Here is a 22,841-nt window from a genome sequence, read left to right as displayed (position 1 = left end):
GTTGGTGGGATGTGAAATGTGCTTATATGTGCAATTGTCAGTTCAAATGAATGGCAGTTCATTTTAAACACAATGGATATAAATACATTTCATTATGCTCTTTCCATGTATTAAATATCAGTAATCATATGCTCCCATATGTCTAGAATTTTGTCTGGAAGTCTTTCTGTAGTCCTGTTATCGCTTTTGAAATATTAAAATCATATCCCCTGCACTTTAGGAGCTATTACTATAGTTCTGAAAATTTTTAAGTGAACCTTATTTCTTTCAAGAATACTTGTGGTAGTCATGACCATGCTATAGATTCCTGTTGCTGCTGCTGAGCACTTTAGGATAGGATGCTCTAGTTTTTATTTACACCTGTTGCTCTCTGAACTTGGTTTGCTCTTTATTTTACATTTTAAAAGTTAGTTAATTAGACAAAAGATGCTAAATAAAATAATAAAATATGGTATTCGAAAACAGACTGAAATACTATGAGCTAGACACCAGGAGGTATTTCTTTTTTTTTTTTAATTTTTCAATTTTTTACCCGTTTTTCTCCCCAATTTAGTCGTCTCCAATTCCACCCGCTAGTTAGGACTCCCCCAGTCACACGACGCTATCAACGCTAGGAGAGTGAAGGCTAACACAGGCTTCCTCCGAGACCTGTGAAACCAGCCACCGCATCTTTTCGAGCTGCCGCTCACGCAACGTCATTGGACAGCTGAACGCGCTCGGAGGAAAGCGCCAACCGCCAGATCTGTTACGTCAGCTAACAGACGCCTGCGCTGACTAGCATCGCGCTGAGTGAGTGATGGGGGGAGAAAGGCATCCATCCCACCCACCCAGAGAGAGCGAGGCCAATTGTGCTTTCTCGGACTCCCGGCTACGGATGGCTGTAGCATCACCAGGGATCGACCTCGCGATCTCCTGATGAACCAGGAGGTATTTCAAGGTGTTTTATTAAGGGATTTTTGAAAAGTCAACAAGTAATTATCTATTTATAATAAATTCAATACTTAATATACAGTATTTTCCACCTGAGATTTATCACTTTTCAAATAAGTGGATGTTCATTTTATCATAACTTCATGCTCAATGTTTTACACCTTTCTCACTCATTACAGAATCATCTACAGATCTGTCCATCGTTCTGGACACATGTAGAAGTTCTTCATTGTTTACAGTGTCTAAAAAATAGTTGAAATCTGTAGTAGAGTTGTAGTATCATAATTGAAATATTTCATTTATTTTATTATTTGATTGGGACATTTTTTAATTGCATTGAAAACCGTGACCTCAAAGATATAATTACTAGTGGATATGCAGTTGTATGGAAAAAAGGTTTGTGCACCCCTAGTCAAATGACAAGTTTAGCAGTTTTTTTTTTTTTTTCAAGTGAAAATAGCATCCTTTAACATCTTCTACAGGGAACACACATCAGCACATTTTAATTCACAGTTACTGCTTACATGCTGAATTCAACATATATGAAAATAGAGTTAGGGATCCAGCCTTGTGACCAGAAGGTCGCCGGTTCGATCCCCTGAGCTGACAGTGCATGGCTGAAATGCCCTTGAACAAGGCATCTAACCCCAGGTCATAACAAAAATGGAACGTATATAAAAACAGCAATGAAAAAGTAAAGTGGGCATGGAAGATAAAAACACCAGTCACAGTTGTCAGGTTTGAACATTAGTATTTAGTTCCAGGAGGACTTTACCTCAGGTTAATATATTTAATGAAAGTAAAAATACACATAAAGCAATTCTACACATTAACGTTTTAAATAACTATTTATTTCACCAGTACAGCACATGACATGTGTGTGTGTGTGTGTGTGTGTGTGTATGTATGTATTTACACCGATCAGGCATAACATTATGACCACCTCCTTGTTTCTACACTCATTGTCCATTTTATCAGCTCCACTTACTATATAGGTGCACTTTGTAGTTCTACAATTACAGACTGTAGTCCATCTGTTTCTCTGCATACTTTGTTAGCCCCCTTTTACCCTGTTCTTCAGTGGTCAGGACCCCCATGGACCCTTACAGAACAGGTACTATTTGAGTGGTGGATCAGTGGTGGATCACTGCAGTAACACTGACGTGGTGGTGATGTGTTAGTGTGTGTTGTGCTGGTCTGAGTGGATCAGACACAACAGTGCTGCTGGAGTTGATATGATAGAAGGAGATGTTAATGGACATATTAAGATTACACCTGAATTCCCACTCCAATGACCCTGATGCACTTTATTAGCACTCAGCCACTTTATTGTGAAACTTTAACCTCACTTTAATTGTACATTTAACCTTTAATCTATACATTGTCTGCAGTTTTGTCTTTCTGGTCATGTTACTTGGTTGTTATCAGTGCACCAATAAAACATATGCACAACTATGATTGCAGCTGTGGACCAACTATTATTTTTTTCCCTATTGTCCTGTGCTTAATGATTGTACAGTTGTATATTGTGCAGAAGATAGATGCTTATAGATGGTCAGACACCAGACAAAAAGACTCACGACCAAAACCATGTCTCTGATGAGGTTGGATAACAATACTTTACAAATATACAGATTACTGTTATCTAGCTGCTCATGGTTGTTAGAATTTTGGCTGTAACTGAAAAAAGTGGTATTTTGTGTGTAAAACAGTTAAAACTTTTAAAAAAGTTTGGCTCAGTCAGAATAAGAAAGAAATTCTACTAAATGACTACTATATTCGATTAATTTACACTTTTATGTAGCTCTATTTTATAGATTACATTCCAAGAACTATCATTATCAATAAGGAGGTGCAGTTATATGTTCCAAAACAGGACAAATAGGAAAGAAAAGATGAAGATAACCTAACAAAAGCTCAGCCAGTTTGCACTGAAGTCCCTAGTTACTGAATAGTAAGCCTTAGTATGTAATAAGCCTGGGATCTTAAAGGGTTAATCAAGTCTGTGATCCTTACACAGCTTGTCAGTGCCACCTCGCTGGCTATTGCTGTGTTCTATGATATCTTATTGCTGTAATTGTTTTAATCTTATAAACAGTCCTTTAATACTGCATTTTTTATTGTTGCAGAACAGTAATATCAAAGTTCTCCTTCGTTGAAAAGTTACTTTACATAGGTTAACAGATGAAGTACTGCATTTTTATAAGTTTTACAGTATCTTTCAACCTGAAACTGCAAGAGATTTAGGGTAAAAAAATGTAAGATACAATTTTGTTGTATTACTTTGATTTAGCTGTATATACATATATATATATATATATATATATATATAAATATATATATATATATGTATGTATGTATCTATTTATGTGCATTTTATACCTAAAGTTATTTATTTATATTTTTATACCTAGTTATTAAAGCGTTTAATTCTATTTCAGTTATTAAAATTGTACTGCACTGGTTGGTTACATTTTTTAAAATAAATAAACATAATTATAATAATTACACATTTTCATGTTTTGAGGTAATACAACCTGATGCGGTAAACTGAACCATTCTAACCATGACTCAAAAATGGCATTTTTTTTTTGTAAAAGGGCTGCTGACCTTGGTATTGCACCATGAATGTCACATGAGGTCTTCTTTGTGATGCCATACCCTGGCCCCTCTTTTATTAAAGCGTGTTAAAATAAAAGTCCTCTGGTTTTGGTTGTGCCATGTGACATCTGAGGAAGTAAGAACTTGCAGACAAAAGTTTTTTAGTGAGTTTAGAATTTTTGAAGTTGCCTTATTTTGCAACGTGGTTTTTATTTTAAAGTTTTCGAACATAAAATCTCGCCAAACTATATTAAACGAAATACTCACCTTTTCTGACAGTTTACTTAATCAACATATATGGTTTTACAGTTGCACCCCCTGAATTTTTTAGAATTTATGAGGCAAAACAAACTAAAATGAATTGTATATGGATGCACTGAAAATTGTTTCACATAAAAGAGACTTGGTTGAATAATGTGATATAGGTCATGTATTTATTAAATTATTTTTGGTAAAATAGTAGACTTAATGCACGTCCTGTCAATGACAGTAATGCTACAGCAAACAACTTTATGGCATCAGTATGTTTTTTTGACTGAGTGGCCACAAATTCCCACAGACACTCTCCAAAATTTTGTGGAAAGCCTTCACAGAAGAGTGGAGGCTGTAATCACCTTTAGATGAAACTGCGTCCAGAGAGCAACAGGTGCAAAGAAACACTCTTCACATGTGTGAAACTGCTGCATGAGAAAAACCTTGAGGAGCTCAGACCTGCAGCGCCCACTCCGCCCCCACCCCGTTTATGGGCGGCTCCGGAGAGTGTTGTTACAGTTATAGGTGAAATTTACATGTTATCATCCTCTCACACAGAGCTGATCGAGTCGTAAGGAGAACAGTCTGTAAAGAGCGCTCAGGGAGGAGGAGGAACCTGTGAGAATGGCTAAAGGGTGAGAAACACTTACAGAGACTGTAGTGCAGCGCGGTTCATTCGCACCGCTGTGGAGTTTTTGTTTATATCTAGTTTTGTAGTAGAGCTCACAGAGACGCGCTTCCGCGTGTACCTGAGGAAAACAAGCACGACGATAAAAACTCCATTTAATGTGGTTTTTAGCGGTAGATTTTGTTAAGAACTGTCGTTAAGAGTTACGAACAAAGTGTGTCGGAAAAACATCCCACTCACAGAACTGTATTAGATCTGAAATCTTTCAGTTTCTGTTAAGTGTGCTTGGCTCTCTGTAGCGGTTTGTCTTCCTGTCAGGCGTGTTGAACATGGCACCGGCGGTTAACTCGACACTGTTGCGGCTTCAGAGGCGATAACGGCTTTAACAGCAGGATTCACACGTCAAGGGATACAGCTATCTTTGCTATATCGAAATAAACCTGATTTGCTTCAAATGACCTCACCATGTCACCAAAATAATGACCAATTCTGTGTCAGTTGTTTGTGTCTTGTAGACGTTTCGTGTTGAACAAGCTGTGTTTAATCTGTTGACTTCTAATGGTCGAGAGAGTTCAGTATGTTTCATGTGTAACGGTAAAACAGGCTGTGATGGGTTTGCTGAAGGAGTGAGAAACTGCTTAAATAAACGGTTAGTCAGAGAGCAGCTTAGGTGGAGTCTTTTCACACAGACTAAAGGCCTCAGGCAGTGAAATAATGAGGCTGCTGAGAGGCTGAGAACACAAAGATGTGATGTCTCAATATCAGCTTCATTTCTCTGTGCACTATTCTTTATAAGCATGCTCAGCAGTCCAGTGTGTTCTGGTGGTACATTATATGTCCAAAAGTTTGTAGACGCCTACTTATATTAATTCCTTTCATAATCAGGGGAGTTTGTCCTCTTTTGCTGCAGCAACAGCCCAGACACTGCATTCAGCCTTAGCATTAGTGAGATCAGGTACCAGTGTTTGTCGATTGTGGGTTCTCCTTTTGTATGCACAACTGTGTCAGCAATAAGTAAAAATAACAGAATTCACTAATTAGAACAGGCGTCTGAATACTTTTGACCATGTTATGTTGTATTTAGTATCTGTTCTGGTGCCCCATATTCATTTTTATTGTTTTTCTATTTCAGTTAACTCTCAAAATGAATGTTTCGCTAATGATTCAGGCGTTAAAGGGGAATTCTAGAATTTTAATGAATTTATTTTATTTTATTTTTTAAAATGTTTGCTTAAATTAAATGGAGTGGTCTGTTGTGAAATGTGCCATTCTAGAGAAAGAGGTTGTGATAGAAACCAGATGTCTAAAGAGTTGAATGCCACTAAAAGTAGCACTGCACAGAAAACGTTGACATGATATGGCTATGAATACATTGCCTACATTGACTTCTGAAGCTTTATTATATGATAGTTCTGAGAAAAGGTTTTGGCCTAACATTAACTTTTTAACCCCTTAAAATCCCAGGCTTGTTATGTACCGAGTCTTATTATTCAGTAACTACAGGGACCTCAATACAAACTGGCTGAACTATTCTTAAGGTGTACATGTGTGTTATACATGTGTGTAATAAAATTTTGGGACTGCCGGTGGGCCCTGGCCATTTAAGGGGTTAAACACCATTCGGGAAGAACTGTACATGCAAGGTGTCGTAAGTGATAATAATAAATAGTGAAAAACAGTAAATAGAAGAAAACGTTTTTTCAGATTCACAAAATTTAAGATTTATTTTGCCATTAATATTATACGTAAAAACTCAAAAGTCATGTGTAGGTTCGCTGGTCATTTTGGGTAGTAAATAAAATGGCTTATATTTGCATGTAGACATTGTGACCCCTGGTTCCTATCACCACTGTAAAGAAATCTGAGTAAAGTTCACAACAACACACCATTTCACATTAAACCACTCTGAATGACTTTGTTTGCATGTCAATGATTGAATTAGGCAGAAATGAAAAAGAAATGAAATTTGGGAAATTAAAATGGGCTAAGAGCAGGCATGTCATAAGCATAGCATATCATGTCGTAAATATATGATGATATCACTATATTGTTGTAATTTTCAAAATATGATATCTCAACATCTCATGTGTTAACGGAATTGAAGGATAGTTTAAAATTTAGTTCTGCGTTTGAATCCTTGCAGTCCTGGTGTTGATCAGGAACTCTCAGAAGTCCTGAATGAGTTGTGGAAGCTGGATGTCAACCGCCTGAAGCCTGGCAGAGATTATACTATCAATCTGCAGGTAAGACTCAGCACAACTGTATCTCAGACAAGATGATAAACCTCTCACTGTTCAACTTTCTGTGTCTCACTAAAGGCGTTAGAAGCTGATAAAGACTGCAAGATGACACAATCTTAATCAATGTTGATTAATATAAGCAAAGGTTCCCTAAGTCTTTTTATTTTGTGGTAACATGTTTAATATAATCTGAACTGATAAACACGGAATGTCACATTCTTTTGTTCTCAGGGCAAAGCTGATTATGTGGCCCAGGGCAGTAATAATGCACGAGACAAGGCAAACGCTCCTCTGTTCTCTTATGTCAATGAGGACAAGCTCAAAAGTATTGCCACTTATGCTCGTAAGTGTTCTATTTCTTCAGGCTACGAAGTGCTCAAAGTTAGTTGTTTTACAATTACATTCACTGCCAGTTTGAAAAGGATATTGATAGTCTGTAAGATTTTCAGTGTCTTTCATATGGGACGTTACTATTTTACCATTAGCATTTCATTTTGTCTTGAAAGTTGTGCATTTTTTATATCTGTTCCACTGTTCCATCAGGCTTCATAAACCTCTTGGACAACTATGAGATGTCCACAGGTGTGGCTGAGAAGGTGACAAGTGAGGAGCTGGAGGAGAATGACCTCTTCCTTGATGCTATTCTAAAGACAGAGGTCATGAAGGTAGCCCTCCAAATCACACTTTCTGAGTTTGGTACAGTAGCTTGTCTGTTGAGTGGTTAACACCATGCTTTTATCTTTCAGCATACCCACAAGTATTTAGTCAGTAAAGGCAAAGCCAATTCTGACACTGCCCAGTTTAAAAAGCAGCTCTTTGACATCTGGTTCAAGCTCTATAACAGAGACAGAAGTGGGGGGTGAGTCTAACAAAACACAGAACACATGTGCCATATTTGCATTACATGTCCAAAAGTTTGTAGACACCTGCTTATCCAGCATTTCTTCTGAAACCAAGGAGAATTTTTCCCCTCTTTGCTTCCGTAATTGCCTGTACTCTTCTGGGAAGGCTTTACACTAAATGGATTACTGCTGTGAGGAGTTGAGCATTAGTGAGATCTTACATGTTGGATGATCAGTTCTGGATCACACCACTCCAGCTCATCCCAAACATAACTGATGGTTCTCCGTCACTCCAGAGAAAACAGTTTTTACTGCTCCACAGCCCAGTGCTGAGGGACTTTCCACCCTTCTAGCTGACATTTGGCATTAGGCATGGTGGTCATGTGCAGCTGCTCCAGAGCATAAATTCTATCCTGTGTTAGCAATGGGTGCTCCTTAAATTAGCTGAATTCACCCATTAGGAGGGGTGGCCGGATACTTTTGGACATACTTAGCAGTTTTCTGGGTTGCCATGGTAGCCACTAGTTGGCATCATCTAAAATTTGGCCACAATTAGGAATTTCTGGGACAACGCTGGTCCATCATACTGACATTTTGAATTTTATTCAAATAGCTTTTAACAGCCAGAAAAAAAGGACTTTTCTTTAAGTCATTATCTAGAAGAGGATTTGTAAATGTGCACCAAGTCATGAAGCAGAATCTCATATCTACACAATTGAATTCATGTGCTGAGTATTTGTGATTAAGTGAAGGTGATGAGTTCATTTTGGCTTCACTGTTTTCTCTCTATTTAGTGAAGACTCGTGCGGATTTGAGCATGTGTTTGTTGGTGAGACCAAATACGGTAAAGAGATCATGGGCCTTCATAACTGGGTCCAGTTTTACCTGCAGGAGAAGCTGAAATTTGTGGACTACAAGGGCTTCAAGGGTGGAGAGAAAGACAAGGTATGGTAATACAAAAATACAAAAAGTAATACAAAAACATTCTGATGGTCAGTCTCACAGTGGTTAATCCATTGGCCACATCCTTTAGCAGATTTTTTAATCAGAACAGTCTGCCTTAATGCAATTCAGTGTATTGCGTTATATACAAACCTCAATTCTGTTTAACCTAGATTACATAAAAACATAGAAAAACATAATATTTATTGTTTTATCTCATAAATGTTATTGTTTTTGTTTAAATATACACTTATTCTAAATTTAATGCCTGGTTCCTAGTCTCAAACTTTTTTGGAACGTGTTACAAGTATCAATTTCAGAATGAATGTATATTCACAAAAGGCAATGATGTTAATAGGGTGAAATATTAAATATCTTGTCTTGGTTTTGCTCAAATACAGGTCAGAGTGAATTTACAAATCACTGCTTTCTGTTTTTATTTTACAAACTGTCCCAACATTTCTAGAATAGAGAATTGTTCATAGAATTGTTGATACTAAGAATAGAGCAAAATTCAGTGTAACTACTGAAGGTACATGCGACATCATTGTGGTGCATCATCTGAAATTTGTTCAACCTGATGTTTTATTGTTGATGCAAATATGTATTTCTAGTTAATGGTAATAATGGTAGCAGATCGAATTGCCATTTATGTGTTTGGTCATTTCAGCCAACTGTGGATGACCAGGTTGTGAACCTGCAGTTCAGCTGGAAGGGTTTGGTGAAGCCGCTGGGCAGCTCCTTCATCGGTGTCAGCCCTGAGTTTGAGGTGGCACTCTTCACCATCATCTTCCTCATGAATAATGAGCGTGTTACCAAGACTGTGGTGAAGGTGGACAAGTACTTGCTGGAGATTGTGGTGTGCCGCCATGGGCGTGCCATTGGGACGTCCTATCCCAAAATGCTCCAAAAACAATAACAGGGATCTATAAAAGGTCATAATTACCACAAGTAGCCTTGGAGAAAACAAAGTTCCTCCAAGGAGCATTCACATTTTCAGAGCTTGTATGTTAATGGTACATCCTAAAAGATAGGGGACAGGATTTTAATGTTCAAAAAGCAATAACAGGTCAAAACATATGAGAGTTACTGACAGGCATTTTTTACACTGTATCCTCTCAAATGCACATCTCTATTGTTCTCTTGTTACACCTGACAAATATGAAGTAAACAAAACATGCTTAAAATATAACACTTTTACAAAAATGAAGTGTTGACTTCAGTACTTTGTAAGCCAATGTTTAAACAATTGGCGAAAGTATCTAAACATTTAAATTACTGTACATTACTCTTTTTAGAGAAAAATATCAATGAGCCATTATTGCATGTGTTTTTTGTTGATGGTACAGTTGAACATAAGGTAAACTATTCAGTATTTCTTGAAGGATGCCTTTAGTTCCAAAAAGTAGTGCTGCTATTGGGTAGTTACATTTAGTGGAAACACACCACAGTTTTTGCTTTCAGAATGTTGTCATCCATGTTTTATTTGTGGAAAAATAAACTGAATTTATATCAGTAACTTGTGAAGTCTTGTGAATTTGTTCCTCAGTTGTTTTGAAAAGGTCTCACAAAGGCTATGGGTCTGTCCTTCACGTAAAATCTGCACCTGATTTTATGAACCATACTTCTGTCAGTACAAGAGAGAAAGTGATCTCCCACACTTCTGACATGAGTGTAGTTTGTATCTGTTGATACCTTTTTTAAATTACTGATTACCACAGATTTAGGCACAGTGCACCATCACTTTAACTATGTTACCAAAGAATTGATCATTAAATCATTTCCGAATGACTTTTTTTGCTGATTTTGTGGCCTGGGGCAGTAATTGTACAAGAGATAAAGCAAACGCTCCTCTGTTCTCTTATATCAATGAGGACAGACTCTAAAGTATTGCCACTTATGCTTGTAAGTGTTGCATTTCTCCAAACTATGAGGTGTATGAAGTTAATTATATTATAAATGCATTCACTGTCAGTTTGAAAAGCATATATTTTTAGCCTGTGATATTTTCTATGTCTTTTACAATATAGACATAAAATGAAATTTCACCCTTTTTTGGAGGTGCCCCAGTCTTTGAACTAATATATTTTATCTCATTAAGTTAATTAAAAATGCCCAAGTTGATTTCCATTCAGCTGGCAGAATGGCCACTAGGGGGCCTGCAGAAAGAGGCTAAATATTTGTTCCACTCTCTACCTTCAGGCTTCATAAACCTCTGAGATGTCTGCAGATGTGTCTAAGAAAGTGCTGAGTGAGGAGCTGCAGGAGAATGACCTATTCCTTGATGCCATTTTAAAGAGATCATGAAGGCAGTCCTACAAACACTCTTTCTGACATCGTTAGGCCTTTATAAGCTATTCAGATACTGTGAATCTGCATAAGGTTAGGTGTATAGTTTTTGATCTCAGCCATTTATTTTTTAGCACGCTCACATTTATTTAGTAAGTCAAGGAAAAGCCAACTCTGAAACTGCTCAGTTTGCTCTATTACACACTTCTATAACCTAAGAACAGCATAATTGGTTTGCACTGAAGTCCTTGTAGTTACTGAACAATAAGCCTTTGTGTGAAATAAACTTGGGAGGTTAATTGGTAAAAAGCAGCTCTTTGACATCTGGTTGAAGCTTTATCACAGAGAAGTGGGGGGTGAGTCTACCAAAACACAGAGAGCTGTACTTACCAGTGTTTTGAGTTGCAGTGACATGCACAAATGTGAAGTGTCCACCAGATGGTACAGAACTAGAAATTAAAGCCACAATCAGGATGCTCCGAGACATCAGAGGTCCATCATCCCCACATTAACCCATATAAAAGCTGCATTTTTATCACTCTAGTATTAATTTTTGATTGGGGCTTTAATACCAACATTTGGCTTATAAATGACGGTTCTTATGTAAGGATGTGCAGGATTGCACCGAAGTCAGAAACCACCCTTCATTTATTTAATTTCTAGTCAAATAACCATTAAGTGCAAATTATTACACAGAAGCTTCAAAAACTAAATATAATATCAAGTTTTTAAATTATTTATTGTGTTTATCCTTTGCCTCTATTATAGCCTCCATTCTTTTCAGTAGACCTGCTTCCAGTTTTTTCAAAAAAATTGCAAAAAATTTGCAAAAAAATATTTTCCACCCCTCCAAGTTCAGTCGTAGAAGTTGGTTGCATTTTCATTTTCTCATTATTTAAGTTTCTTTTTGACTATTTCCTTTTCTCAGTAACAGCTTCTTGACAACTGCACATCCTGTCAGACCCACGGTTTTGGGTTGTGAGCTGGGTGGTGTTCTCACAGTGGAAGGATGGACAGAAACACCTAAGTTTTTTTTGTTCTTTTTTTTTTAAATCTGAAGCAAGAGTGTAGCTTGACTGGAGCTTTGTAAGTGCTGTTTATTTGCTGGTGACAGTTTTGGTGGTCTACCAGGTCTTGCATTGCTCTTAAGAATTTACTTTTGATGTTTGCCTTCCTTATGCAGAAATTTCACCTGAAAAATTAACAACTTGTACTTAATGGCCATTTTGACTAAATGTTAAACAGATGAAGGGTACTGCAAAACCTACCACTGAGTCATGAACTTGGATCTAATATGTTTATAGTAGCATTCATGTGTCAGGGTTTTGTGATATAGTTTGTTTTGTCACAAAGGTGTAAAGAGTCTGTTTTGCCACCCCCTCGCCCTTTCCCATTAAATGTAAATGTGTTGGTTATTGTAACATAACAAAAATGCTGAATTCAAAATGGCCTGTTTTTACAGAGTTTACAGAGTTTACATAAATGGACTGTATGGAGTAAGTAGTGAACAGTTTTGAAAATTTTAGTAGGTTTGCACACTAAATGAAGTACTATAATTAAAAATACGTGAGGAAAGATCACTTTGCCATGATATGGGCTCCTCATAATGAAGTAACTGTGCATTAGATACCGCATTTTGGCTACTTTTGTTATTAGATACCACATTTTGTTACTTTGCTACTTTGTAATTTTGTGTAAGAGAGTGCTTGGTCAATTATGCTAAATGCACTGTGGACACCTGCAATTAACCTGCAAAATAATTCTTATGAACAAGAAGACGAACACACATAATCCAACTTGAATTTATCTTTTTATTAGAGTTGAAGTGTTGGTAAAGGTATTTCTAAACAGTGGTCCAAGCTTGTACACATTAACATTCAATTTGAAATGAGCTGTCGAGTATGTTGAGTTAACACAAGCACGCCTCACATCCCACCATATGAGTATAAATGAAACGCTCATTGGATAACATCGCAATTACTGCAAGTCAGTTTTCTACTGCAGCTTCATAAAATAATCTACACACAAACTTAACAAAACCTGACAGCTAACAAAGTCCATTACTCATATAATGCACTCTGAAACACAAAGACATTTTGAAATACTTGAAAAAAGGAGTTAAACCATAAGAAGCACTATAGAAACCCAGTCTCAGGATCAGACAGAAGAGCACTGAATTAGACAGGGCTCTTCTTCTCAACAGAATTCCATGGAAGTCAAGATGAGTTCCTTCAAAGTTAGATGAACGAAGGTAAACAGTGATGTTATAAAAATCTACTCCACCTCATTCTATATGTGCTGTCATCCTACTTGTTAACCTACAGCATTTACTTCCAGTTCTTCCTGGTCGTCTTGGTTGCTTTGGAGTACCTCTGATGGTCATTGACGCGGTTGCGCAGCACGTTGATGTCGTACTTCTGCATTTTGAGTTTCTCGGCCAGATCAAACTTCTCAGCGTGAAGCTGCTGCAGCCACTGCCAGAGGTCACGGGCCTTCTCAGCCAGCTTGTCCTGGTTCAGGTGGTCGATGTTGAGCGGCTTGCGGCGCTCCATGAGGGCCTTGGTCTTCTTTTCGCGTTCTGTGAGTTTCTTGCCCTTCTTCTGGTCAACCTTCTGCAAGTAGCCTCCATAGGACTTGTTGTTGAGGAGCTTCTTCTTCTTGGCGTCCTCCTCAGCCCGCAGTTTGGCGGCCTCCTCCTCACGCCGGGCTTTTTCCTCAGCCAGCCGGGCCTGCCTCTCCCTCTCCTGCTCTGCCCGGATGCGCTGTTGCTCGGCACGGTCTGCGCGCCGCCGCTCAATACGTTGTTTCAAGGCCACCAAGTCATCTTCCTCCTTCTGCCTGTTGCTGAAATGCTGCTGGATGAGACTCTGCAGCTCGTTGTAGTCCTTCTCCACACGTTTGCGATGGAGGTCGTCAAAGTCCACCTTCTCTCCATCAGGCAGCTTGGGCGGTGCCATGTTCGGAACGTACAACTTAGGCTTGGGCTTGGAATCTTCTGCTTCTATTTCTTCTTCTTCAGCCTCCTCTTGCTCTTCTGCCTCCTCCACCTGGGGGGCCTCCTCTACATCCTCCTCTTCCTCAACCACTTCTTCTTCCTCCTCTTCCTCCTCCTCATACTCCTCCACAATCTCTTCGGTGTCAGACATTGTGCTGGTGGTGTGCCTGGTCTTTGAGAATGAGAATGAATGGAGGTTGAGGAGCAGCCTCACTTTACCACTTGCTGTCCAGCTGGAGATTAGGAGGCTGAAGAGAGTGGGCAGTTGTACATGTTTTTATAGTGTCCTCTTACCCATGTGACCACTGCTGTGTGAAATTGCTCAGTCCTTGCACTGTGGAGGGAGGTTTTTGGACAGATGCACAGGGATCTATTTTCTTCTCTGGGCCTTTTTCAGCGCCTCTAGGATCCAGACCCTGACCCCTGGTGTCCCTTCCCCCGAGGTCTTTGTAGGGATTCCAAGAGTGCCTTTTTTCAGACACACAAAGCAGATGCACACCCTTGTGCTAAGAAAGAGGTCCACACTTGTTTAAATTAGGCTTGTTCTAATTCCCTGTTAATGAAAAATACCTTGACTTTTAATGGCATTTGGCATAACACATTTAAAATTCACCTACACAGTCAAATATAACACTACATGAACAAACTAAATAAACTCTCTTAAGTGGTATTGTGCAGTTGCTTAATTAGATGGACAAACGACCTACTGTAAATACATCTATTAATTACATTATTATTTTGTTCTCTACTTCAGTGTGCTATGACTGGGCAATTACCCATAAATCAAGTTATTATTATTACCAACAGTAGCAGTGACTTCTAAAGATTAAAATCTGCTCTATCTAAAAATATTGAGGTTTGGCTTCTTATTAAACAAAGCCATGCGGTGCTGTGGAAAAAAAAGAAAAACTTGGCAACTTTTGTATGAATTTTTATAAGTGCACCATTATTTACATTATTTAAAATTATTTGCGCCATTAATTTGCTACAAGCTTATTGATTATTTAATGAGCTTCTGTATCAACAGCGGCAAGAATATGAGAATTATTAATGCATTTTACAATACTTTTTATGTTGATAGGTAATTACACCTGAATAGTATATTATAATTATGTAATTACATAATTAATTGATATATTACTATGAATGAATTACATACATATTTGATTAACATTCTGTATCAACAGGTTCATGTCTGTTCAATTCAATTACTATTCAATTTTAATGTTCCTTTGCTTTGATGTGAAGCACAATAAATTGTGATATATTATGAATGTAATTAAATGTGCTATATTAATAAACTTGCCTTTGCCTTACTAATTAATCAAATTACGCCTTGCTATTGTTACAATCTTTATGTTATGCGGTGCTGTAGGAACAAATCTCAACCTCTCCTGTATGTAGCAGATTGAGTTATATAATGTTGGAGAATACAGTTAAAACATTCCTGCTGTGTGAGACAGCCATCTATAAAAGATCAGAGCACATTCCTTTAAGGGCTGCCTGAACTTTAGGAAATAATACCAGCCTCACAAGACAAATACAAAAGACCAGAACTGTCTGGCACTTGAGATGCTGAATGGTTCTTGAAGCTGTTATATCAGACAGAGAGCAGACCCTCAGTGACAAAAGCAGGCAGGTGGGCCACTTCATATCCAAACAAGTCCTGCTTGTGTACTAAAAATTCCCTCAGCTGTGTCTGCCAGCAAGAACTTTCCAAAACACCCAGACGTTCTCTATGTGAAACAATAAGCTACTGTACCCTTCAAAAGTTTGGAGTCACTTGTTTTATTAATAACTGCAGTTATTTTATTCAATAGTAACTTATAGAGTGTAGATTAAACTACTGTAAGCTTGACACCAGAAGGTAATTTAAGATAATTTATAATATTTTCTGTTTTGTTTTTTGTTTATTTTTTTGTTTGTTTGTGTGTGTGGGGGGGAGGCACCACAATGTTATTAAATCATAAATAATACCTGTAATTGTCCTATTTACAGTATATTATTTACAGTATATTCTATATGATAAGTTATCTATCTAAATATGTGATCACCACTTTTTAAAAACAAGGCATTCTGAATGTTCTCCTATTTGTTCCTCATTCTGGACATCTAACATTTCTTCTTTTTTTACAGCTTCCTTCTAAGCTGCTGAAATGTATAGAATAGTAGGATCATAATATTTTTGTTCATGTATCTTCAACAAATTACTTTTATTTTGATGAAAACAGTAATGTCAACTTTTGAACTGATCAGTGTTTGAACTGTCAAACACATAATCAGAAAATGCTAAGCTTTGGAAATGTTAAGCCCTGTTCACATAGCTAAGACCATGTCAAGCATCAATCTGTCATTGTTCAGCATTGATCTTTAAAAGCAAAGGTTGAGTTGCTTCTGTAAACTACTTAATGAGCTGTGGAAAGGCCTTGTGTGGAGTGAGGACAGTTAAATGGCTCCTAAGATCCCTGGTAGGGATGTATTTGCTTGTGTGGATGAAGAGATTGTGGGTTAGGCTGGCCAGCTACATGGCCAGATGACTGACCTTTTAAATCACACACCTTGTATCTCTGCACTCCTGCTATGAGGAATTATATCAACTGCAATTAGTATTTTATAACAGCTGTGCCATGTATTTGACACTGTTGGTTGTACTTGCTCTTTGTAGAATTGACCGTTCAGTACCAGTTGTAATGCAGTGTCTTTTAAACATAAGTAGCTGTTGCATTTTCATATTTTTTACAGTAAAATTATAGAATAACTTTGTGGTGATACACAAATAGCCACTTATCTGGAGAGATTCCCTCAGACTGAATCTGTGCCGGTGTGTAATTTGTGAGTGGCAGGTGGTGGTTGTATTTAAACCAGGCATCTGATTGGACACTAGCAGGAAGGGACAGCTGCATCTATCAATAGGAGCACTGGGTTCCTGCTGAATGACATGAGCCAAAATTAACCAGCCCCAGTTCCAGTGCTCATACTTCACTAAATATCAACCTGGATATCAGTAAATACATTTATATACATCAAAGCAATGAATGTTATTTATGCAAGTATTGTACAGTGGACCATTTTATTAACTGTACTGGACAATGGACTGTCTTAGTAACATATGTTCTGTATGAAGAATGGCAGAACAGGCTTTATTCTGCTACCCCTGTGATTATTTGCAAAGTGAGTACAGATAAACTGAAAACCACCAGCTAAGCCAAGAAGGGTTCCTTGGGGCGATCTTTGTAGAAGAACCACTTTTGTTTCCTTAAAGAAGCTTTCAGTAAATGACTGGTTTTTAATGGGATAAGCGAGTGTAAAGAAGCTTTTTAAATTTTCAAGAACCTTCACATAATGGAATAGATCTATAAGAATAAAAAGTGTTCCTACACTGTTAAAAATGATGGCTCTTCAAGAGTTCTTTATTTAAAAAATGGTTCCATTAAGAACCACAAACACTCAAAGAACTCTTTGCATGATTAAAGGGTTTTTTGCATCATTAAATGGTTCTTCGTAATGAAGAATGTGCTGCAGATTGTTCTATATAGAACCTTTTTGAAAAGGGTTCTACATAGTACAAAAAAGTGTTCTTCTATTGTTACAATGTCAAGCCTGTAACAATAAAAGAACCCTCTTGAGTGCTATATAGAAATCCTTTTCGAAAAGAGAACCACATAAAACACATTGTCCATCAATCTGAAGAATGCTTCCATGATGCAAAAGAACTCTTTAATCATGTAAAGGGTTCTTTGAGTGTAGAACCATTTTCCTTACTAAAGCACCCTTAAAGAATCATCTTTTTTAAGTGTGTAGAACCATGTATTCAAGACAAAAGTGATAGAATAACAGAACAAACATTTAGAAATTTGATATGCTTATCAGGCACTACATGCATAATGAGCAAGGATCAAAGGATTGTTTCCATTTGTAGTTTATGCAAATCATCTAAAACTGTCTCAAATTGTCTCTAGAGTTCCTCCCAGACTATATTATCTGTATTAGCTTTATTGATGTAGTCATTCACATTTAAACCAATTAAGGGTTCATAGAAGTCAATTCACGTTCACACGATTTTCAGGCATATTACACTCTCAGAAAAAGGGCATTAAACTGTCACTGGGGTGGTCCTCCTCTTGTCACTGGGGTGGTACCCTTAAGGGAAGATAATTGTACCATATTCCATTGGAATTCCCTAAGTTGTATTGACTTCATACACCCCATCTTGTGTACAGGTTTTTATTGGTTCTATTTCTAAACATTAGGTAATGTATGTATATAATGTATATAATATAAAAAGGTATGTACTTTTCCACTGGGAAAAACTTGTTTAAGGTACACAATTGGACCTTAAAACCTCTGTTGTACCATTAAGGGTACATTTACACTGTCTGTATCTTGATAAATGAAGAATATACCAAAATATTACCTTTTTTCTGACATTGTACTGTGTAGGGATTAGAATAGTGTAACTGTTATGTGATGTTGCATACTTCTGGTGTGAAATTTCACATTATACAGTAATAAATCACAGTAGAACACAAGTAAAGCATACTGATATGAAAATGTGAAATGTGTTTAAATATAAAGTATTTACTGGTTATGAATAAATTGTTTTAGGAGTGGATATGAGTGCATGTTTAACAAAGCTTAAAGCCTCCAAAGGTAAGACATTACACAAAAGTGTAAAGACATCTAAAATGAATTAAATGTGACAACCATATGGATGAATTCACTCTTCTCATAATGTCCAAAATAAGAGAGCTTCAGTTTTGTTATCTGGGCTTCGAGTAAGTGGTGAGAATTGATTGGTCAAGAATCCATTTTTTATTTACATTTTATTTACATACAAGGTTTTATCAAAAGTTTTTGCCAACACCAAAGTTCAAAGGCATCAATATCTTTTTCTTTTCCTGCTGTTTTATCATCCAGCTTTCACATCCATATTTGTGTTATATTTCTTGATTGGTGGATGCTTTGTTTTAAATAATAGATCCAAGTAAGAAAAAGCTGTTCGCTACTTCTTTCAAAATAATTATGTAACTATAATATTGTATATCTACAATATACAGTGGTGTGAAAAAGTGTTTGCCCCCTTCCTCATTTCTTATTCTTTTGTCTGTTTGTCACACTTAAATGTTTCGGGTCATCAAGCAAATTTACATATTAGACAAAGATAACACAAGTAAACACAAAATGCAGTTTATAAATGAAGGTCTTTATTATTAAGAGAAAAAGAAATCCAAACCTACAGGGCCCTGTGTGAAAAAGTGATTGCCCCCCCGTTAAAACATAAATTAACTGTGGTTTATCACATATTTGGAAAACTGAGTTCAATTTCCCTAGCCACACCCAGGCCTGATTACTGCCACAACTGTTCTCAATCAAGAAATCACTTAAAAGAGGACCTGCCTGACAAAGTGAAGCAGACCAAAAGATCCTCAAAAGCTAGACATCATGCTGCGATCCAAAGAAATTCAGGAACAAATGAGAACCAAAGTAATTGAGATCTATCAGTCTGGAAAAGGTTATAAAGCCATTTCTAAAGCTTTGGGACTCCAGCGAACCACAGTGAGAGCCATTATCCACAAATGGCAAAAACATGGAACAGTGGTGAACCTTCCCAGGAGTGGCCGGCCAAACAAAATTACCCCAAGAGCGCAGCGACGACTCATCCAAGAGGTCACAAAAGACCCCACAACAACATTCAAAGAATTGCAGGCCTCACTTGCCTCAGTTAAGGTCAGTGTTCACGACTCCACCATAAGAAAGAGACTGGGCAAAAATGGCCTGCATGGCAGAGTTCCAAGATGAAAACCACTGCTGAGCAAAAAGAACATAAAGGCTCGTCTCAGTTTTGCCAGAAAACATCTTGATTATCCTCAAGACTTTTGGGAGAATTGTCCGGCCATCTGTTTGTGACCTCAAGCTGAAGCGCACTTGGGTTCTGCAGCAGGACAATGATCCAAAACACACCAGCAAGTCCACCTCTGAATGGCTTAAGAAAATCAAAATTAAGACTTTGGAGTGGCCTAGTCAAAGTCCTGACCTGAATCTCACTGAGATGCTGTGGCATGACCTTAAAAAGGCGGTTCATGCTCGGAAACCCTCCAATGTGGCTGAATTACAACAATTCTGCAAAGATGAGTGGCCAAAATTCCTCCACAGCTCTATAAAAGACTCATTGCCAGTTATTGCAAATGCTTGATTGCAGTTGTTGCTGCCCAAGGTGGGCCAATCAGTTATTAGGTTTAGGGAGCAATCACTTTTTCACACAGGGCCCTGTAGGTTTGGATTTCTTTTTCCCTAAATAATAAAGATCTTCATTTATTAACTACATTTTGTGTTTACTTGTGTTATCTTTGTCTAATATTTACATTTGTTTGGTGATCTGAAACAATTAAGTGTGACAAACATGCAAAAGAATAAGAAATCAGGATGGGGCAAATACTTTTTCACACCACTGTAGAGCTGTGAAGATAAGGCAATGAGTGGTAGCTGCATAGAACTGGAAGACAGATCCAGTGACATTTCTCATTTTTCTTTACAGATATATTGAATGTTAAATCAAGAACACTTGATAACATTTCAAATGTTCCTTCTTTTTAGTGTTGAGTTTTAAGTTTTGTACTGTTGTATTAAGGATTACAGACACAGAGAGGCTTATCAGTGCATTTATATCCCTTTGGTTCATTACCAGGACTGAGTAACTGTAATAATTCAGAAGATTCTCCAGAGCACAAATAACAGCACTGTTAGAGAGCAGCTAGAAGGGTTATGAGTATGAGGCTTGTTATCATCTTTAAAGCATAGTCATGAGGTTATCTGTCATCACTGATAGTGTTATATTGCCCTATTGTCCTCTGATGTTCCTTGCAACAATAAACTGTGCAAAATTGTCCATAAACGTGGAGAGAAAATTCAGCTGAAGTTATACTTCATGATGGAAAATTAATAATCATTGATTTTTTTGATCCACCACATTGCATTGCATACAAAACAGTTTCCACCCTTCTTTCATGTAAAACATTTACTGTTTACTGTTAAATGTTAAATAAATAACACTGTTGGTCATGTGATTAAAAAAACTATATCCAAAATGGTCACAAACTGATATACAGCATTTTAGAATAAAACTCTTTATTTATTTGTATTGTTATATGATACATGTAAACAAGTGTTTTTGTGAAGATATATTACTGCACATTATACAAAATTAGCTCAAATCATGCCAAAAGGAAAGACAGTGTAGTCTCGAATTAAATAAAATGTACAGAAGATTAAATTGTACTGCTGTTGCTGAAGAATACAGATATTTTTGGTTATTTTTATTATTCATCTTAATAATTATATGTATTTTGATAATCATTTTTGTTTTAAAATGGTAAAACATTTTGTCTTGTGTATTGTTTTAATTTTTCCCCCATGCTTTATTTCACTGCCTTTTTGGTACACTTTCATTTTAAGTTATGTTTACTCATTTCAGTACCTTGTTTTGTATAATGCTTGGCTACAGTGTAAATCAAAGCTACACTTAATGTACCCCAAATTTTAGGTAAAGCCTGATCAAGTTTTTTTTGTTTGTTTGTTTGTTTTAATTTGTGTGTAAATTGTGTGTGTGTGCCTGAGCACAAGAAGTGAAATTTATAGGTGGCTTCATCAGCAGAAAAACCAGCTGAGCCTGTTCATACTGTCTTAGAGATAACACTTAAACTAAGGTGCTGTAAGGTGAAACTAAGGTCTTCCTCTAGCTGTTATACTGATAAACATGCTGATCATCAGGCATGATATTCATTCCCTGTACTGTGTGAAGCATAAATCGAAAGAGGGAGGTGCAGGCAAAAGTCATGTCAGCTGCCCAGACTATATCATCACTCACATTAACTCTCTGTACACTGTTACTGATACTTCTTTTGGAACAATTTTTAGATAATATGATTGATCAGTTGTGTTTTTAATGCACTAAAATAACAGTAACACTTTATTTGAAAGGTGTCTACATAATATGTTCATAACGTCTTACATAACATTCAAATGTTTAAATCAACATTTATAAAGTATACATGTTTTACATTATATTAATATGGACTACTATGTCATTTTACTGAAATACATTTTTCAAAATAAAACTCTTCATGTATTATTTTGAAAAAGTATTTTTGTTCAGTAAATTGTCTTATTACTGGACAGGCAAAACAGAAATTATCATGCTTTATTCCTTTTGGTCATTAGTGCTTTTACACTGAGACTTCTTTTTAATTTTTTGTTTTTTTTCTTAAGCATTTGTTGCTTTACATGTCACTTTATCCGATGCACAATGACACTTGTGCCTTCTCCAATACCATAAGCAAAGAAGAACATCACTAACAGTTAGAGTAAGAGGGTAAAACTTAGGATAAATAATGTTTTCCTCAACAATACATAGACTGTTGAATCACCCCATTGGCACAATAAAGTTTTAAAGAAGACAAAGTAAAAAGGGAAATACATGTTTTATCATGTAAAACATGTATGTTTTATGAATGTTGATTTTAACAATCATGAACATGTTATGAAGTGTTTATGCAAGATGTTATGAATGTGTTATGTAGACACACTTCAAGTAAAGTGTTACCAAAATAATAAAGAGTTTGATAAACTTTACAATGTATACATTTTATTAGTGCAACAACATATTACATGTTTCTTGTATAGAATGATACACTGTATTTAAAAATTTGTCACTTTTTATACTAAATCTCTTACAGTTTCAGGCTGAAAAATGCTGCAAAACTTTACAACCTGATTGCACAGTAAAGTATCCTTCATCCTTCACCGGTTTGTACAGCTGTTCCTGAAACATGTTTACTCCATTAGCAGTTACAGAGATACAGTTTCATAGAATGTAATAGGTGAGGTGGTGCTGAAAAGCTGTGCAAGGATCACAGACTTGATTAAAAGCTCATCAGCACATTTACGTCCTGTTCCTCTCTAGAGCTGGGTAACTACAATGTTCAATCAGATCCTCAAGCCACAGTCACAAAGATAAAATAGTGCCTGCTAGAGACCTGCTTTGTGTTTTGTGATGCTAATGTTATAATTTCTCAGAGACATCAGTGACAACGGATGAATGAAAGCTTTTTGTTCTCCTCACCCAT

At 36.8% G+C, this 22,841-nt stretch overlaps 2 protein-coding genes across 2 annotated transcripts; one reads left to right on the top strand and one right to left on the bottom strand.

Moving 5' to 3' along the window:
• Positions 1-4,275: 4,275 nt before the first annotated feature.
• Positions 4,276-9,954, top strand: si:dkey-222f8.3 (uncharacterized protein LOC561722 homolog). Its single transcript, XM_036577599.1, is given in 8 exon segments — positions 4,276-4,418; positions 6,555-6,654; positions 6,883-6,994; positions 7,195-7,316; positions 7,398-7,510; positions 8,288-8,438; positions 9,106-9,342; positions 9,344-9,954. Coding segments are annotated over 8 exon segments (870 nt in total). The 5' UTR covers positions 4,276-4,407; the 3' UTR covers positions 9,368-9,954.
• A 3,097-nt stretch (positions 9,955-13,051) lies between these two features.
• Positions 13,052-13,963, bottom strand: tnnt2c (troponin T2c, cardiac). The gene has a single exon (XM_036575563.1). The coding sequence runs from the start codon at positions 13,868-13,870 to the stop codon at positions 13,052-13,054; it is 819 nt and encodes a 272-aa protein (XP_036431456.1). The 5' UTR covers positions 13,871-13,963.
• Positions 13,964-22,841: the final 8,878 nt, after the last annotated feature.

Source organism: Colossoma macropomum, unplaced genomic scaffold (assembly GCF_904425465.1).
Source record: "Colossoma macropomum unplaced genomic scaffold, Colossoma_macropomum, whole genome shotgun sequence".
NCBI classification, from domain to species: Eukaryota; Metazoa; Chordata; class Actinopteri; order Characiformes; family Serrasalmidae; genus Colossoma; species Colossoma macropomum.
Note: the sequence above shows the minus strand (reverse complement) of the source record. Positions and strands in the feature narration are given on the sequence as shown.

Excerpts from the sequence above, each read along its gene's own strand:
- tnnt2c (XM_036575563.1), bottom strand. The coding sequence starts at position 13,870 with ATGTCTGACACCGAAGAGATTGTGGAGGAGTATGAGGAGGAGGAAGAG.